Consider the following 19530-nt stretch of genomic DNA (forward strand, 5'->3'; position numbering starts at 1 on the left):
TAAACCATCATATATCCATTTACCCTGTAGTTTTATCTTAAATTACAAGTATTTGGAGCGAATCGGCTTTTCTAACAACTGCAGAAAGTTGTGTTCCGTATTTAATTTTATTCCAGAATTAATTACAAAACATGCGTCGAACAAATCGCGCCGTAAAGTAGTAGATTATTTCCGTAAAGCTCAAGGCGCTGCAGCCCAGGAAAAATCCAACAAGACCGCCGATGTAAACTGAAAGTGAAATGCGAGTGTTTTTAAGTGAGTCGGAAAAACTTTTGGGAAAGAGGGAAAACTCACCCAAAACATCTGCGAAGGAGAAAAGCACCTCACGCCGAAGCTGCATTTTGGGTATTTCGTTTTGCATGGTTAGTATGAAATAATTCATTAGTAACTCGCAGAAAATAAAAACAATAAAAGAGCATTAAGCTAATAAAAAGAAGCTCAGTTATGTATCATTCAGACGAAATCCAAGAAATATCAAGGATGTAGTTATGTACTTTTTCTTGATATTTACCAAATCTTTGAAGAAACACTTAACTTATTTGCGAATTAAATTGATTACTCCTACCTGCATTTTTGGGTGTTCCAAAATGCCCCACTGCAAGTTAGCTCCCAAAAACCAGACACGCGAGCGCTAAAGAAAAGTCGGGAAAGAGAGAAAATGGGAATATACGGAATATGTATAAGATAAGAGCAACAAAAGCGAAACGGGAACAACATCATCATCAGTATTCTGGTAACAAGGCAAGTAAGCAAAAATTATTATTAAATGTAAAAACTTTCGCCGCACACAGAGCGAAAAAAAGTTAAACAAAACTTTTGGTTTGCCGCCCCTTTTCGTACACCTCATCCCCAAAATAATTGCATATTTCAAGGCGCCCAGTTCCTGCAACTTCTGCGCTTATTATTTTTTATAGCCCCGGACTACAATTTTGATGTTTGTTTAAGGCACAAGCCCCTGCTCTCCGGCTCTCCGGCTCTTCGGCTCGCCGGCTCACCCTCTCCGGCGGATTTTGCTCAGTTTTCCGGGCATTTTTCCACTTGAAATGCGCGACGCAGCGGCGTCTGCAGTTGCCACTTAACGAGCGCTAGATGGCGCTTCTGTTCGCCATAAACATTTTTACAGTTAAAGTTTACTTTATATTTTTTAATAGGGTATTTGCCATTTTTTCATTTATTTTTATTATTATGTGCGATGTACTTACGTAGGATTGCACAAAGAAGTTCGAGTCGTCACAGTTGGCCAAGCAGTTGCAATTGATTTTGTATTTGTCCGATTTCAACGAGATTATCTCGCCTGGAAAACAACAAACAAAAGGTTAATACCAATTTTTTAATGTTAATATTGTTCTGCATATCAATAGTCCACCAAATTTATTGACTAACGCAACAGTTAAATTATTTACTGCAATGCAATGAAAGGAGCGTCAATATAATGTATATATTATTAGACACTATGCTTAAAATTCTAATGAAAAACAGGCTTTTTTGTTCAAAACATTTATCCAGCTTATCAACGTCAACCTGTCTGTAATCTTGTCTCCCCCAGCAAATTACTTCCACCTATTCAATTACGCAACAGGTTGTCTATTTCAACCTTGACTTTTGACCACCCTGCCACCCTAAATTAAATTATGGTCACGTTCTGGGAAATTTTCAGTCCATTTTTTATTCAGACGAAAAATGTAAATCGAATTTCCGGGGCACGATAAATATTTGCATGTTCCCGGTGCGGTGGAAATTACTCACGTTTAATTTTGACCAGGCATCCGATGCCCTCCAGTCCGCAAACAGGCAACCTCCGGCCATTTCGCACTGGAAAACGTTCAAGAGACGAATAGAGTGCATTGGAGCGAGACAGATAATCGTGCCAACGTTGCCACTTAAACTACGATTATTTAAGCATTTTACGACCGGGTTTTCGCCATAAAACTGGCCAGCTCCAATGCATCCCCGTTCGCCGCATAAAAGTTAACTTTAATGGGCGGCCAATTAAGTGCAACTCTGTGTGCCGAAAATATGATTATACCCAGTATACCCACAGCGGTTCCTGTAGAAGTGCGGAACGCATCCGCAGACCCGCAGCGCAAAAAACATCCTGCACTCCGAAAGACAGAGGCCAAAACTGTAGATGGGCACCGTCATCATTTCCTCGGCCTCGTAGTTGAAGCGGCAGCTCCTTTGCTTGGTGCTGAAACTGGCCAAAACAATCAGTACTCAATAAATGCTCTATTTATTATTTAGGGTGACTCACGCTCTTGCCTCCTCGTTCGTAAAGATCTCCAGGGCGATGAGCTCCACTGTGGTGTAGTCACTTTCCGGAAAAGTGTACCTCTGCTTGGAAATACTCGGTATGTCGCCGGCGCCGTGGAAATAAACATCGTAGGCCGTCGAAAGGTTTATGATCTGCGCGTAGATCTCGCCGTCCAGCGGATGAACAGTCACCCTGTCGCCGTGGTCCAAAATGCTCCAGTCGCCGTTGCGCCAGTATCTGCCAAGTGGCCGGGAGAAGCGGCAATCAAATCAGGCGCACTTCCTGGCCAACAATTACTCACTCGTAGGAGTTGTAGCGCGCCACCATCGAGTTGACTGAATGGCAAATGCCAAACTCCGTTTGCGTCTCGTAGATGAACATTTTGACGGCGGCGCCGCTGCTGATTTCCGGCTCGAAGCCCCATTTCAGTTCGTAGAGCAGTTCCAAGTACTTGGCGCTCGGAATCCCATACGACTTGTTCAGCGGCAGCGTCTCCAAGTTGTCGTAAGTGAGGCTGGCAAGTTTCACAATAAAATCGCGGAAGTCCTCCTGATCCTCCTCGGACAGGAATTGATCGGGATGGCTCCTGTGAGGGCGCAAATGCACTCAAATGTGTGAATCACATGCCTAGCAAACTCACACTATGTACTCCTCCACCTTCAGCTCATCGATCCGCTTGTGCGGACACACCGTGAGCGAGGGAAAGCTGGTGTTCCACACCAGCTTGTTCCGATCCATGGATATGACCATTGGCGAGGTCTGAAAGCGATGCCAAGTGCGTTTGCTGAGCGAGATGATGCTGAACAATGCCACGCAGATGAACGCCAGCCAGAGCACGCTGAAAAAAATGGCATAAAAATCGGTGTTTCCAAAAATGCCCACAGTCAAAAATGATATATGGCATCGGGCGAATAATTCGCACTGCTGTTGAGTGTGCATTGTGGCGCAGGACATAAAAATCTATTGCGTGTAAATTTTTTCTGTAAGCATTATGCGAAGTATTCGCGGCGAAGGAATGATGGCCAACTTCGAAGGAGGAGTCAATGAACGCATCAACGCTTTTGCAACCCTTTACTGGCTTTTCCTTCAGTCTTTCCATGCGCCACAAACAAACTGGCAAGCACACAGACAGAGTCGCCGAAAATCCTTTGCAGAATTTCCCATTTCTGGCGAATGCCTTCTACAATCACATTTTGATGCCAGCAATGGCTCATAAAGCTTTCAGTGCTCACACACACACTCGGCTACTTGGCTTTTAATTTTCCCAAACATTTTCCAGCTCCTTATTATTTTTGTGTGCAGCTCTTCGCTTTTCCCTCTCTGCTTTTTTTTTTGTTGGAATTTTCCTCTCTGACAGCTGAGTGCTGTACTTTGTCTAACACCACAAAATTCCTTTTGGACATCGCATATGACAGACTCATTGTCGTGCCCGCAACCATTCCCACACCCATTTTCGCATTTCCCTCCGCAACTGCCATTTTCCATCTCGTGTCGCTCTGGCCTGCAATTTGTGTATTTGCTTTGTTTCATCATATCTCGACACTCATATGCATAAAATGTGTGCGTGAATGAGGCTCAGTGATGCATGTGAGACGTCGAATATTTCTAGTTGGCAAATCGGGTTGGAAAATCAAGGGTTGCTTTCTTGCTTTTTGTGGATTGGTGGATTCTCGGATTCTTTAATGCCGACATAGTTTCTGGCTGAGGTATGCAACTGAAATGTGTGTGATGCGGGATTAATAATGTCAAAACGCTGTGATCAGAAAACTCTCAAATATTTACAAGGCAACTCTAAACTCTCAAAGTTTTAAAGGCAATTACAATTCAAGAACCAAAAGATTTGAGTTCGTTCTCGATAGCAGGCCTACTGAACTTTGAGTCAGGTAACTAAATACAATAATTTTAAACTCAATATTTACACAAACTATTTGTTGTCCCTGCTTTTTTAATTTTTATAATAGTTCTTTGCGCTTTAAAGAAGGTGTGTTTATTGGCGGCTGGAAGGAAGAAGTGCTATTTAAATTTGGGCTGTAACCGCTTCGCCATTTGTGAAATTCCGAATATTCCAATGAAGGCAAAATGGCACCTAGTTCCCGGCACTCGAAAGCCCAATGCCCTACCATAGATTTCAGATCCCCCACGAAAACAGCGCCCTAATCCTGTGCATCCTGCGCCGCTGCGTGTTTTGCATTACATTTGCAGTTTTCGGTTGTGGATTATGCAATTGTGCACCTGTCGCTGCCACCCAAAGGACGGGGGGTGGTGGGTGGAGGGGCGGAAAAGCCCTCATAGTTACCATATCAACGCTTGTGAAATTGAGGTTATCACATGTCAGCGACACAGACTCTTTCTCCCAGGTTTATGCATTTCCACTTCCCTTTTTCCCAGCTTGTTTTGTACGTGAGCGGGTGCTTTCATATATTTTTTGTGCAACTGCTTTGGATTTTGAGGGTGAGTTGGCAAGAGCTTAAGTCGGGCTTGTGATGGAGTTCTTCATAGTCCAGAAATTTGTGCGTCACAAGCTGATTTTTCGCCATAGCAAAGCAGACTTCCCATTTATACTTTTCTTTCAGTTAGCATGGCGAAATAAATCCGCACTACGCTGCGTGGAGCTCGTCAAAGAAATAAATTTCCAGAGAAAAATGTGCTGCAAATGTCCAACAAATCATTTTCACGAAATCAGTGGGGGAAAGTGTATTAATTAAGCCAAGCTTTGCGTGACCGCCTTCCCTTCATCTGGACTTCACCTTAGCCCTCTGATCTCACCTCTATTCTGGGAAACACCTGTCAGTTGGACTTTGGCCCAGGCGGAAACTAACAATATTTGTAATTGAGCTCCATGATTTTTGGAGCGACTGGGGTGCACTTAGAGAATGCGAACTTGTGCTCGAAACAGCTAAATTTATGGTATTAGTTATGAAACTAAGTTAAGCAAAAGGTGGTTAGCCCGCAATAAAAGTATTTGTTAGTTCAATTTAGTGTGAATATTATGGTGTCTCTTCTCGGTTTCTCTCTGTGTCTGCTTGGCCCTGTCCTTGGCCTGGCTGTTATCCACTAATTAACCCTCAGCCGGCAGTGCTGGCAGATTTCCCACGAACCACCGCATCCGCATCCGCATCCCCATCCGCATCCCCATCCTGAGCCCCATCCACTCGACTACTTTGGAAAAGGGAAAGGTAGCGAAAGCTGCTGGTGTGTGTGTAATCCTGTTTGTCATGTCATGTCAGTTTCAAGGATTTATTGCACCGCACAAAAATACAAATTCCAGCAACAGAAATATTACTCCAGACCACAAGATCCACCTTCCCCCCTCGACCACGCAAAACGGAGCAAATGTAGAAAAATGTATCTCGCTTCGAGAAGTTTCATGTGAGCACCACGCACCCTTCCCCTTCAGAGCAGCCACGTTATGAATCCGAATTGGAAGCTCTGCACGTGGCCATAGTCGCCGGATAGTCCTTTTTAAGACCCGGACTTATAGTTTGGTATCGTTTTGGTTGGCACTTTACGGTTTCTAAGCGCCGAACTTTGGGTATCCTGTGCAAAAGTTAAGCTGCGGTCGCTGCTGCTTTCTGGTCGTAATGAGGTTTAGTTTTAATTTCCCTTGTAAATTAATTGAGTGGAAGTACTCTCACACCAAAAATATGTCCAGTAGATTTGGGTTGGGGGAACGCGATCCGCAGCTTACAAAGGGTACTGCTATTTTACCGATATCTTACTAGAATAAAGCTCGGCTCTTCCTCTATAAACTGATGGGGATAGAGTCTACATTGTGTGTCGAATGCGATTACCCAATGTCCTTTGACTAAGAGCAGTCACTGCAAATCAAAACTCACCGTTCGATGAAGCTCAGGCCGAGTTTGGCCAAATAAATGAATCCGTGTATGGAGGAGCCCTGCAGGAACTCGATTATGAAGGCCTGTCCTTTGGCCAAACAGGCAGGGCGGCTATCGCTCCGATTGGACCGATCCAGGACCTCATTTTCCTGCCCCTCCTGCGCGGGATCCTGTGGCGGTGGCTGCCACAGTGGCGGACGTCGAAAGGACCGAATGCTCCTGCTGGGTGCTGGCTGATTAATGGCCACGTTCCCGTCATTAGCTTTTGCAATTGTTTTGCTGCCCGTGCTGCCATTCGGATTATGCTGATGTCTTTGACCGGTGCCGGGAAAAATCAGCAATCCAGGACCTGGCCCCAACCTCCGCCCATTGTCCTGCGGCGGCAGCAGCGAAGCTGTCGACGACGTCAGCAGCGAGTCGCTGCCGGATGCGCATCCTTCGTTTTCCGCCCAGCTGCTCCTGCTCGACGAGGATGTCAGTGTCCTTCCCGCCGCTGACGGTGAGCTGTCGTCGATTCGCAGTTGCATATCCTTGGGCGCCCCTGCAAGATGCGGTTTATTGGTGCAGTTTTAGAAAGTAAATGGGCAAAAATGTATCTCATAGTTAATGCGAAGTCTGTGAATTACGATTATGAAGGGCACCTTTTTCAGTTGGGGTTAGTTTATTTTAAAAAGTAGCCAGCTGATGTAAGCTGCTGCCAAAATCCGACATCAGGCAAAGCGCTACAGTAATCGCCTGTCGCTGGTCCCTGGTTAATACAACACTGCATTACGGCTTTAAGCATGTGGCTCAAAGGACCCACGCACTCCCACGGACACTCGCGCAGTGATTACGGGAAAAACTTCATAATTTGTCCGCCCCGTGAGCATTGTAACATGGTTAAGCTCTGATTTTATAGCGCCACCACTCCAGGTTCATTAAAATATAAATATGCCGCTTTAAATATGTTTTTGCGGTGCATCGGCAGGTCGCAGGACATGGCCAGCCAGGACAACAATAAATCATCATCGCAGGTTTTAATGCGCTGTAAATTATGCCTGATGGTGGACGCAGCTCGGCGAGAGTAAGTCCATGGGATGACACAAATGCAATCAATGCGCGTGAGTGTATTCAAGTTGAATGGCGATCGGATTTACTTCATCATCAGCATCGGCAACATTATCATGGATTGTGGCCGAGCATTAACTTAGTTAGGGCTTTTCATTCACTAGTGGCTGACGTTGAAGAGATTGCGATTAATGGGTAATTGGATGGCGCAGATATTAAGATGATTTGCTCGCCGATCAAATCATCAATGTTTAACGCATCGTTTTCGTATCCAGTTCAGTATTTTCATGTCCTATCAGCTCGTCAACCTAAGTTACTTTGATTTTTAAGGCGATCAGTAGGCCTTCAATGGCTTTGCGGGATCGAAGCGCCAACCAATAACGTCCCCCGGGGCAATCAGCAGGATGAGCTGGCACATCAAAGGCTGCCCAGAGTGTCCAACTGCGTTCTTAAAACTGGATTAAAATTTCATTTAAATTTGCATTTAAATGAGCGTCGAACACTCAAAGTAAATGACCCCATTCAGGCCCAGACCCTTCGGTGCGCAACTGAAATCCACTCCACAATTCTGCTGGGGACAAAGGTCCAGACGCGAACTTGTGTTTTCCAGACCCAGACATGGGCGTGGTGCCCCCTTTCAGCCCCGTGCACATGGGCAACATTAAAAGGGATTTTTTGCTTCCTTTTTTTTGCATTTTTCAACATTTTATTGCGAATGCGACTTCTCCCAGCAGTTGATTACCTTTGGCAGCTGATACGTGGGGTTGGGCGGGGGGGCATTTTATTTAAATATATGTATCTACATATATATGAACTGCAGCTTTGGCAGGCAAGTCTGCCAGCGGCACTTTTAATGGATATTGTTTAAAAATGTAATATTTTCCAATTAAATAAAGGCGTTTGGCTGACCCTTGGCAGCACCCGTGGCGAACCCGAATCGAGTCGATTTCCAAACGAGGACTATGTTCCTTTTTCACATTTTTCTCTTAAGAATACATGGGCGCTGTACTTGCTGCCTTTTTCATGTTAATTAATATTGCAGAAACGCTTAAAGGACATTTTAATTGGCCTTCACTTTGTGGGCCAAGCGAATTGTGATTGAGCATGAAGGGAGAGGAGGCGACTGGGTGGAAAATAAAGTCAGCAGGCAATGAAAATACATTTAACTGGGCTCTTAACCTTCGCAGCGAATGGTAAAGGAAACTGAAATTCAACGTACAGAACGAGTCGAAAAAGTTTCTGGGGATATATTTTTCAAACACAAAGCATATTGCTTACAATTTGCTGCATGACGCAAAAATGAGGTTTAGGAATTGTTAGCTTTAGTTTACAGCAAAGGGTGAAAGTAAGTATCCGTTTGCCACATAGTGCCACAAAAATACGCACTTTATGCACCCCAACCAAGTCCGGCCAATTTATTCACACGCAAATCGAACCTTTTAGCATTGTGCCAACCCAAGTTGGCTGCACTAACATTTGGCTCTAAACTATTGCTGTGTTCACTCGTTGAAATAACAAATTTTCCAATTTATTTCTTGATTTATTTTCACGCCAATTTCTTGGCTTTTGTGTCCGCCCTCAGCAACATGGCCTGACATTTGTTTATTTATTTGTCTTCATGTTTTGTCTTGTGCCATTCCTCTTCATTGTTTTCCACAGCTTCTTCGCATTTCCCCCTTTGGCGTGAAATCACGAATGAATGAATGACTGGCCCGGCAAACGCCATGAATATTCATGGGCCTTGCCACCGAACCGAACACGAATAGCAACGGGAACAGGACAACATCTCCGCCAACAGGAACAACAGGAACAGGACCAAAAGGAGCGGGAGTCTCGGCCAGGACTACAGCATATAGCTAACTCAGCTTGCATTTCCGCTGAATGCGGCAACAATTCGCAGAGCCATTTCGCTGTCCACAGGCGGCAGTTGCTCAGAATACCCTAACCCATCGACAGCACCTGCAACTTATTGGCAATCTGTGAGCCAAGAGTATTAGCCCGAACTGGGATTGGTTTTTGAACCGATTAAAACATCAGAACATTAGTTTCAGTGCTTCTATGTCAAAGTACGCTGTTCTTTGGTAATTGCTTCATGTGCTTCGTGGCTCTAATACTTTTTGCTGGGTACATTCCATTCGGTACGCCTTCCGCATTAGTACCCCACTCCTTCGCTTTGGCTGCCATGTGTTTGTGTGCTCGCAGATGTTTCTCGGCAAGATGCTGCAAATTGTTTGGGTTTAGATGTTGCGCTAGCTGCAGCCACTGGTATAGTTATTTGCACTATTTGCGCAACAGTGGCTCCGAGTGGCACGGAGTGGGGTGCTCGGTGCTCGGTGGTGCTTGGTGGTGCTCGGTTGGTGGTTGAGGGCTGCTGGCTGCTGGCTGGCGTTGTCATGAGCAGCCAACATTTTGCGGCTGCATGTGCAACAGTTTCTTGCCCGCCCGCAAAAGTAGGCAATGCTTTTTGCACTCGCATCGAACAAAGGGAAATTTAATTAAATGCACTTCCTCGCTGCCACTGCGAAAACGTTGCGGAAACTTTCCCGGACCTGCCACAGATTTACCTTTACCGCTAATACTCACTGTACAGTTGTTCCTGGTCACCGCTCCCAGTCGACTGTTCGCTGTTGGTCGGCGAGGCGATTTGGTTTAAATGCAATCTGTCGACCGGCAGCACTTGACTTTTGTAGGGGAGCATACACAGAGAAAAACCGAATGTGTATGCTAGTCCTAGAATATGCACTGTCTGCGCAAGGTTGAGTTATAGCCAATAAAACTAATGAGGCTGCGCAACTATTTCAAAATCGAAACCTGTGTATGAGAGGTAGCAAATAATAACACATTTTCGCTCAGTGCTTCTGCATGAGAGTCTTGGCAGCTGCTGGGCGATTTCGAATTTGGTCACTCGTTCTCGGATTGATTACCCCTTGGACAATTTGGCATTTGTGGCCCGAAACACGTAACTCCGGTTCCGATTTTGAGTACGTTCTGCAGCCGATTGCTGATTGTTTTGTTCTCACTCAGATTGTATTGATTTTCCCCGAATGCTAATTACCGCCACTGAGTGGAGCAGAAAAATCGGAAAAGTCACAAGCTGGTAGCCTGTTCTGTAATTGTGGCCAGATAACCTTTCTATCTGAACATCAATGGGGTTTTTAGGCTGCGTATTCACGCAATTAGTGGTGAAGTATGCATTATATGCCATACATCTGATGTGACGAGGGTAAAAAAGATATAGATACATCTTGGCTTATAATCTACTCAGCAGGAACAATTTTAAGCACTGAAGTAAATGCCATTTTAACGTTATTTACGACACTCTCATGAATCACAGCCAAGTTCTTGTTCCGCCAGCAATAATCCAATCAATTTGATAACGCCAAATTAATCATATCCCTGCAGTCGATGGAAGCTGCTGCCCCATTCAACATTTGGTTGCGATAATGGTGCAAACACACAAAGTTGGACCATTGGGGTGCTACCGCCCCTTTCCCACCCCAAATCCTTGGAGTTTGCATTCAAAATCAAAGCTTTCTGGGCACTGCAGCTGTATAAATTTTACATTTGTTTCCTTTCAATTTAACAATGTGTACTTTTGGCATTGTTTTGCTTTTTAGCGTGTAAAAAGCGGAGTGGTTCGCGCTAGCCATTTCTCTTTCGTTCGGTTTTTTCGCCTGATTTCGCAATATTTATGATTAGCAATTTATTATTCATCATTTTTGAGTGGGCAAACAGCGGGAGCAGAGCCCTGATGGGCTCCAATAACTCTTGTGGCAGAAATCGTGGCTTGGGGTGCCGGCTTGCCCCACCATTAACTTGCACTTAATTTGATTAACAAAAGCCGATGTTTACATGCGCCGAATGCGATGGAAATCTATCATGGAAACTCCAAGGATCCCGTGGGGAGTTGATATCCTTGCGAGTTGTGCCTGAGCATTTTATCAACGTGCTAAGCCGGCTTGATTTGTGTGGTCTGCAAAAAGTGGAAATACGTATGAGCATAATGCGGTTGCCAGCAGTTTGAATGCCTATTAATAATTACATTACACACTTCCATTGTTTTCTTTTCCATTTTTGAATGTTTTTATATTTATTTATTTAAGCCCAATAAAAACCGCTACCTGATCTGCGAGCTGCGCGCCATATTCAGCCCCAAAAACTGCAAACTGTCGGCAGCATGTGGCTAAAAATATGGAAATAAGTAATATGAAATCTCGAGCAAGGAAATCGCAGCGGAGTGGGAGTGAAACAAATCGCAGCACATGTTGGCATTAGCTTCAAATTACGCACAAGTGCAACAGCGGCACACAGGAGCCCAGGACTCCAGGATATCAGCACATTCTGGCACCAGGACAGCCAGGACATCCAGGAAAAGCAGTCCAGCCAGGGGCGGACTCTGGCAAACAGAGGCAACATTTTATTGATGTTAATTTAATGCAGAAGAAATAAAAAACTCAGCGGCGGCGGCGGCGGCCGTGCAACGGAAATAAGAAATGAAACGGAGGCAACAGCGAAATAAAAGATTTGCATATAAACACTTACTCACACACTGTCGTGTATGAGGGCGCAAATATGCAGAGAGAAAAATCAGTTCCCTCTATAACAAATATTTATATAAAAAGATTCAGCTTGCGAGTTCATTTCAGTCATGCAAGTTCTACATTGAAATGCAGCAAAGAAGTGGAAATAGTAGCAACTACTTGTTGGCAACTTTCTCGCAGTGCACCCGCATTTATATATAAAGATATTTGCATAACAGACGTAGACCGGATCGAGCCCAAAAACTGTCATTGCCAAGGTTTTTACATCCGCTTGCCGCAATCATCGTCGGTTGCTGTTGTTGCAGCAAAGGGGCGGGTCCTTGAGAAGGGGGGCGTGGAGTCCTGGGGGGCTGGAACAATTCAATAATATTTATAGCGTCGTCTCATTCTGGAAATGTCCGCGGCAACATATGCAAGTGGATATTGCTCTATTTTCAAGTGGGATTCCATTATAATATGGTTGTAAGTAGCGGAAAGGAAGAAAAGGGGATACTTTCGAATACTCGTATATGCAAATCGGGGGGCTCGGCCGCGTTGACACTTTGTGACTCGAAATTTATTGGCATGTGCGGGCAGACAGCGCCGCAATCCGAAGGCAAAGATACTTTCGCAGACACCTCCCACTCAGCTGTTTGATCCGAAATCGAAATCCACACATGACCAAACATTTAAATGTAATTGCACATATTTAAATTCAATGGCACCCGTGCCAAAATATTGGAGCATTCAATTTATTACCCCTTCGTTCGACTGGCAGGCGAATGGGGAATGGCCGATTGATGGGCTTTCAAGGGCGTTGTTTGGAATCCATTTAATAGCTCCTAAAAGGCGCTAATTATTTAGCCACATAAATCAGGGCGAATTTATTGGCAAGAGTTGGCCGGGAGAAACCAATCATTACGATTTAGCTAAGGAAAAAGGGGCAGTCAATTATTTATTGTAGTCAGCAGCTGAAGGACTGCAGTTTGAATTAGGCAGGCTTACCAATTTAAATCTAATGGTAATTCTGCAACATTAATATGCAGCGAATCCTGGGCCAGCAGCATGAGCTTATAATCACAGTGCCTTATCGATTCCAGTACTGTAGAAAGTCCAAGATCCTTTCTGGCCGGCAAACAAATAAAAATGGTCATGCAATATTAATATTTATGCACAAATATTGGGGCTGGGGAAGGGAGTACAAGTTTGCTTTATCTAAGTGAAATGCTGAAAGATTGATGACTTTGGCGCTGGGCGTTCGCATAGTGTGTGTGTTTCTGCCACGCTTATAAGAATTTATGGCAATCGAGGGCGAGCGAAACGCTGCGTATACGCAATATTTATATTTATGTATTATGAATCAATGCGAAAACGCCGGCCAAGGCAATAAGAACAGGAGAAAACTGAAACGAGTATAAAAGATGCGCACTAAAACAAAAGGATAACAATAACTTTTCGCAGGATGCGGGACGTGGTAAGCAGGGCAAAAATAAGGGAAAACGATGAAAAGCCAGCTTCTGGGCGGGGAAAAGTAAATGGTTTTGCAGACCTGCAGAGAAAGGTCCATTGGGGCGGATTATGAGTAAGATGCTCTCGATTCGCCCCCACAAAGCATAAAGAACAGCGCACAGAGCCAAGTCATAAAGATTGCATGAAAATGGGGCCGGCAAATTCGGCCGCCACTTTCATCCCACTCATATGTGCGGGATTATCCATCCGCCGGATGGGATGCGCCGGGCTCCCAAGTGCTTGTCTTGTTTATTTGTTTGGCTTTTACGCCAAAAATTATACTATTACAATCAAGTTTACGATTGCGATTCGCTGCCCCGTTGAGTGCCAATGAATGCGATGATGGCGGAATACGAACGCGATCATAGTCGTTGCCATTGCCATTGCCATTCCGTTTATTCCTGATGATGATGATGATTGGTTGGGAATACACATAGGTCCAGCTGCGAATGATTTTCATTTGCGCCTTTTTGGACCAGTTCGAGTGGAAACATATCAGTTCCCGGAAACATATCGGGAAATTGTTAAAAATCCCTATCTTAGATTGGAATAGTTTCCGAAAATATTTCATATTCAGCTTTAGCCCGCGATAGAATCGCAGACAGATGAGCCTAGTCCTTGCGCCTCTCAAGCTAACGTGTTTGCCCGGCATCCTTTCCCTGCAACTCATCCTTCGTCGCATTCTAATGTGCAAGTTGACTTTGTGCAATCGCGCATTGCATGCCACGCAGTTGCCCCCAGCCCCTAGCCCCAAGGATCCTCAGCCGTTCGGGGGCTGCGGCAACTAGCAACCGCAGCAGCAACAAGGACAACGCCAGCGACAGGATGTGGCAAGTGGGCAACTTTGGAGCAGGCGAGCTTAAATTGCCAGGGCTAAAAGGGTTGCCAGCAACAACGCCGTGAAAAACGTAACTTTTTTCTGGTTGCCCCTACAATTTTATCCCCTTTCTCTTTTTTTCTGAAAACATCGACAAGCGGCGCTTTTGACTGCCATTACCCACATCGCCACCCCTTGCAGCTTGTTTTTTGTGGCACAAAACTTTGCACTTTGACATGCAGCCACGTGTGCCATGATGCTATATGCTAAAGGTGTGCGTGTGTGTGTGCGAGTGTGCAGGTGTGGGTGCATGCATGTCTGAGTGTGAGTGTGAGGCAGTGAATTGAATGAGCTTTCAATGCTGCCGCTGCCAATTGGCCGACAAACGTGTCTAATAGTTCCCAATTGCAATCACTGATTTGCGATTCGAAACGAGAGGTGGCTCTTACTATTCCGGTGAGTTTATTATCAGAAGTATTTGAGCAGCCTTGAGTTACTTATTGCTGGATGGAAGCCACGAATATGAGTGTATAAATAAAACTCTGTATATGGAAGCTCCTTTTGTCTTTTGCGTTAAGTTGTTGACTCATTTTCTTAATTTTCTCTGCGGAGTAATCAGCACACAAAATACAGTCATTATAATCAACGAGCTCTTGGTACAGTAAACAGCGCCCCATAACGAACCCACGCGCACACGTGCGCACACTTGAAAAAAAAACTTTCTACTCGCATGAATATTTTAAAGCCCGCATCACACGCAAATTATGATAATGATGGCGTGAGGCGAGGGTGTGTTTCTGCATATGAGTCCAAGTGGGGGTTCCACAGAGTGGGTGTATGGAGCGCTAACGAGGGCAGGTACACTCAGGAGCTCAGGGACAGCTCCGCAGATTCCCGTTCGAGGACTACCCCGCCGCCAACCCGATCCCAGTTCCACCCACCATTGCCGCCCCTCGCCAAACGCTGTCGTTAATGCATTTCATTAATTTTTATACAATTCGAATGGGCATTGTATGGCGTGGGTTTAATGAGCACTTTTGTGCAACGGCTGTTGAAGGGGAAAGATCGCTGGGAGTCACTTGGTGTGGCAACCCCCAGGAAAGTGACTCCAGTCCCTTGAAGCGAAACGAAAAACTGCCGATGTGCTGCAGGAGTCCTTGAATACAAACTCAACAATGTTATCTGGTTTTTACACTGATTTACAATAAGCTACTTTCAATACTTTCGCCAAGTCGCCAGGAGATTAGTCAAGAGGTGGGAAGAACACGATGACGGAACCGTCCCCATGGGCCACCGATTCCGGTAACCTGGGTGCCGCGATCATTGCCCTGATCGTGGTAATGGTGCTCCTCTGCTGCCTGCTGATCATCTGCCTGCCGCTCCTCTGCCTCTGCGGCTGCTGCGCCTGCTTGGGTTGCTTAGGCTGCTGCGATTGCGGTGATTGCAACAATTGCTGCGAGGATGGGTGTGGCGATTGCTGCGAGGATGGGTGTGGCGACTGTGGCGATTTGGCCGACGATTTGGACGTTTAGCGCGGCGGCAATTCCAGTGTCTATTCATACATACGTCGTGATAGGACATGCGATTCGAAAGCCTATACATTTAATGCGCACAGATATAGATTCATTAGGCGCTCCTCGACAAAATTATTGTTTTTTGTACAAAATAATAAAATCAGGCTAAATATTATCAATTTGTTCATGTATTATTTATTAACAAGGCTAGCAGACTTCTCATTTAAAGGCAACAGCACTCTAAATTACTTTATTTCATCGAACTGGAAAATAAACGGATTTCAGTAAGCTGCGCCTATACTCTTAAAATTATAAAAAAAAAAAACTAACCAAAATCGAAGTTCTTGAGCTGCTAGGCGAGGAACGGTAAGATGATATGATATGATGTGTCTCTGCTCATAAAGATTAACCTTCCTTTAGAGCTCTCCATACTTTATCGAAATCGTCCAAATTTGCAATATATTGCCCATAAGCCATGGCCAAGTTGACGTCTGAATATGAATTCAACGATCTAGACTTTAACATGACAGCTCTAGTGACCCAGTCCACCACCGAACCACCGGATTCAAACCTTCGGGCTTATGGACTTCTATTCATATTCGCCGTAATTTGTGGCTTCATTCTGATGTGCGCTGCATGTATGGCTCTTCTGGTCATTTCTGGTTTTATGAAGTCCTTTTTCTGTATTCGCTGTAGAAGCCGAGTTGAGGAGTTTATGGAAATGGATCCCTGACTGCGATACAGTTCCGTCATCTTAACTGAAAATTGTGCTTATAAAACTATATATTTTGTATGAATTGAGGCCCAAGAGGAATTATTATGTTGGTACTTTCTAAAAGCTGTATGAAAGCACTTCTGGCAAAATAGTGTAAAATAGAGTAAAATTAAATTGGCACGCATTGAAGTTCAATATGACATTAACCAAACATAATAGCAGTTATATAGTTTCAACTAGCTGAGCGTCTTCGGCCAAAGTGCCAGTGTGACAAATGTAAACCGATTAGCCACAGCTGGAGCCGATTATCAGATGGCTCAAAGAAAATAGCCCAGGACATACAGAAAATGCCTCAGGTCAGGAATTTGCAGGGCTTTCTCTGCGGACTGAGTGCATAAATTCCGGGCATCTGCAGCTGCAGGAAAGACACAAAACACTCGCCCAAGTCCAAGTCGTAAATGCACTCAGCACTTTGTCAGCTCTCAGACAGGAAATGCAGTTGCCATTTTTCTTTCATCCCAGCAAATCCCGCCCCACCCCAAGGAAAGTCGTTGTGCAACTGTCTACATTTTTCACTTGCCATCCATAAAAAGTATCAGTTTTAGTTGCAGTTCTAGTCCTCGCATGGCTGAAAGTCTCGTATGTCTTTTGCCTGTCTGTTGGATCTGTTGTTTTGCCGTCTCAATTTCGCCAACGCTTCCATATTCAGTTTCATAATTTTTACCAAGTTTATCATCCTCTTTGCCAGGCATGACAAAGTTTTCATTGCCGTCGACACAGGGGCTGGAAAAGTTTCCTCCAGCTGTGAAGTGCATTAAACAATGCCCTCCTACATGAGCGATGGAGAAGGGGACGTGTTGTGCAAAAATTGCATTTATCGGAGGGGCGTAAGTGCAAGGACACGACAGGATAATAGCTTCGATGCACTTGCTTTCTGCCAGACGTCGCCTCACTGTGAGTTTGCAAATACTATTAATACGCTTCTTTTGGGAACATCCGCTTTTTGTTGTATACCACAAATGATGTTCCAACTCTTGATGTTCATGAAATGCAAGCTCCGTTTTTATGTTATTTTCATTGACAATACCTCGAGGTCATGGCTGGTTATGATTAAGCCACAAACATTTCTTACTCCGTGTTTATCACTCTTCTTATCACTAAACGGCGTATCGTTCACCCTGGCCGCCAACCTCTAATCTCTAAAGTTTCCCAGCCACTGGACGAACTCTCTCAGCTTCTCCAGTCTGCGGGCTCCGCCACGAGTTAGGACTCTCCTCCACCGGCGCTCCACAGCCATTCGGTCCTCCCTGTCTATGGACTCCAGGTGCATTCTCACCTTTCGGTATATCAGCTTCTGGAGCTGGGCTGTCCGGGTCTGGACCGTTCGCTTCCATCGGTCGAACCCGTTGCGCTGCAGGCAAAGGGCAATCAGCTGGGTCTCGATGCTGGACGTCCTCAGTGGGTCTCCTGTGGTATCCGCATCTAGGTAGTCCTCAATCACGACGTAGAAGGCATCGAGCTTCTGCTCGGTCCTGTTTGCAGCTACGGCAGTGAAGGCGTCGAAGCGATCCAAATAGCCCAGCAGAATGGGGTTTCGGGAGTCCAAGACGAGCAGGTCTTCCACCACATAGTCCACCAGCTCGGTTGCCTGAGAAACTAGCTGGGTGCTGATTGTTTGCAAGGCGTAATCTGTTTGCAAATACAGCCGATAGCGACTTTGATCCCCAGACGCGTTGAGCGAAGAAGCGGTCAGCTGCAAATATACAGAAGCATTTGGTCAATATGAAGTGAATGTGACAAAAATAATGTTAAAATAATGTTAATTAAACAAGCTACAGCCTTGCTTTTTTACTTTCAATTAAGTAAAAAGTACATTCCCTACGTACCAAGAGCAGAAAGCCTAGGATATTCTGGTAGCTCATGGCTGACTGGTTTGCTCGAAAGGCGTTCGTCTACTGAAAATACTCTACTCAACTGAATAGACTGCGAAACAGAGCCAGTCGTAGATAGTCTTATCTATCCAAATGAAATAAATTATTTATAATTTCGTAGAGATGACACATGACGGCATCCAGTCAATGACGTTTCGTAGGTGAAGCACCGGCAGATAAGTGAGGTTTTATTGGAGGTGGAGGTTTATTGGCTCCACATTTATGAATGGACGCCGCCGGGGGCAGACAGTAGTTATCTGCATTCAACAATGATTGTGATTCAGGCAGGCGTCTGAAGAGTTTAAGCCCGTGGCTCTTTATCTCTCGCAGCGGGCAAATAACCCATCAAAAGCCGTGAGATACTCGTATGTATCTGCCCAAATCCAAATCGCTTAGCAACTGAAGATGGCTAGAATGCCGAGAGCTCGGCAGCGAAACTATTCATTGCGTATACGCAGCCTGGGCCGTAATAGCAGTGAAATAAAAGTCCACTTAGTCAGCAGTGCGGCAAGGGGAAGGGGGTGGGGCGGAGGCTGCGATATGGGGTCATTCATGGCGCTGGGGTTAGACCCTCAGGACAATCGCCTGTATCAGTGTGATAAATGTGTGAACTGGGTCAGTGGCGTACGATGATGAAACTCGGCGCTCCAAAACGGGGAATAAAACGGCGATTGTTCGCATCAGAGTTTCAAATGAAATCCTCTATTCCTGCCCCACAATAAATGCCTCGCATTTGGAGTTTTCGAGTGGCCGACAAATCCCCAATGCGCTGCGCTCAGCAACGAACTGCAATTTCAACTTTGATAAGCGAAGTTTACTGAAAAAAAAGAGGAGATAAAAAATCACCATCACCCCCGCCATATGACAATGTTATTAGCGTAGTTTTTGCGATTTCCAGGGACTTAAAACCTTTTTATGTCATTTTTTGTGCGGCTAGCGTTGCGTTGGTAACTTTTCAATGTAGCATCCAAATCCTGATGGATGCGAAGCGTTCAACCAGTCTAAACTTAATTGGGAATCTGTGCGAAAGGGTGGAGTTTTTGGGAATGCTGCAAATTCCACGACCAAAAAATCAAGGGCACATAATCAAGCCCAAAGACTGCCAAACAATTACGTCCTTCGGGGCCGAGAAATCCCAGCGCCTTTTATATGGCGAAACAATAACCGAGAAGTTTGCCTCTGGCGAAACAGCCCCCCAACACAAGTGCTATAAATTGCCTCAACAACGCCTGCTGTTCCTCCGCCCAGCCATTTCCCCTTTATCAACTCCCCATCCGTTGCATGCAAATTTCAATAACTTGTATTCGGTAACCCTTCCAACAACTGACACTGAATATCAAATATGAGTTGGGGCCAAAAATTATTTGCATACTTTCGGGGATGCTTTGCA

General features: G+C 45.1%; 2 protein-coding genes across 2 annotated transcripts; both read right to left on the reverse strand.

Moving 5' to 3' along the window:
- Positions 1 to 118: 118 nt before the first annotated feature.
- Positions 119 to 9785, reverse strand: LOC6547984. The gene is made up of 11 exons (XM_026980774.1): positions 9718 to 9785; positions 6088 to 6628; positions 2892 to 3089; positions 2553 to 2837; positions 2252 to 2488; positions 2040 to 2194; positions 1747 to 1812; positions 1203 to 1294; positions 566 to 631; positions 295 to 334; positions 119 to 228 (listed from the first exon to the last, which is right to left on the reverse strand). Exons 2-11 carry the CDS (start codon positions 6612 to 6614, stop codon positions 119 to 121), a joined length of 1776 nt encoding a protein of 591 aa, XP_026836575.1. The 5' UTR covers positions 6615 to 6628; positions 9718 to 9785.
- A 7480-nt stretch (positions 9786 to 17265) lies between these two features.
- Positions 17266 to 18157, reverse strand: LOC6547981. Its single transcript, XM_001975091.2, has 2 exons — positions 18096 to 18157; positions 17266 to 17962 (listed from the first exon to the last, which is right to left on the reverse strand). The coding sequence occupies exons 1-2, from the start codon at positions 18129 to 18131 to the stop codon at positions 17402 to 17404; spliced, it is 597 nt and encodes a 198-aa protein (XP_001975127.1). The 5' UTR covers positions 18132 to 18157; the 3' UTR covers positions 17266 to 17401.
- Between the last annotated feature and the right edge of the window lie 1373 nt (positions 18158 to 19530).

Source organism: Drosophila erecta, unplaced genomic scaffold, assembly GCF_003286155.1.
Source record: "Drosophila erecta strain 14021-0224.00,06,07 unplaced genomic scaffold, DereRS2 tig00000092-arrow-pilon, whole genome shotgun sequence".
Lineage (NCBI taxonomy): Eukaryota > Metazoa > Arthropoda > Insecta > Diptera > Drosophilidae > Drosophila > Drosophila erecta.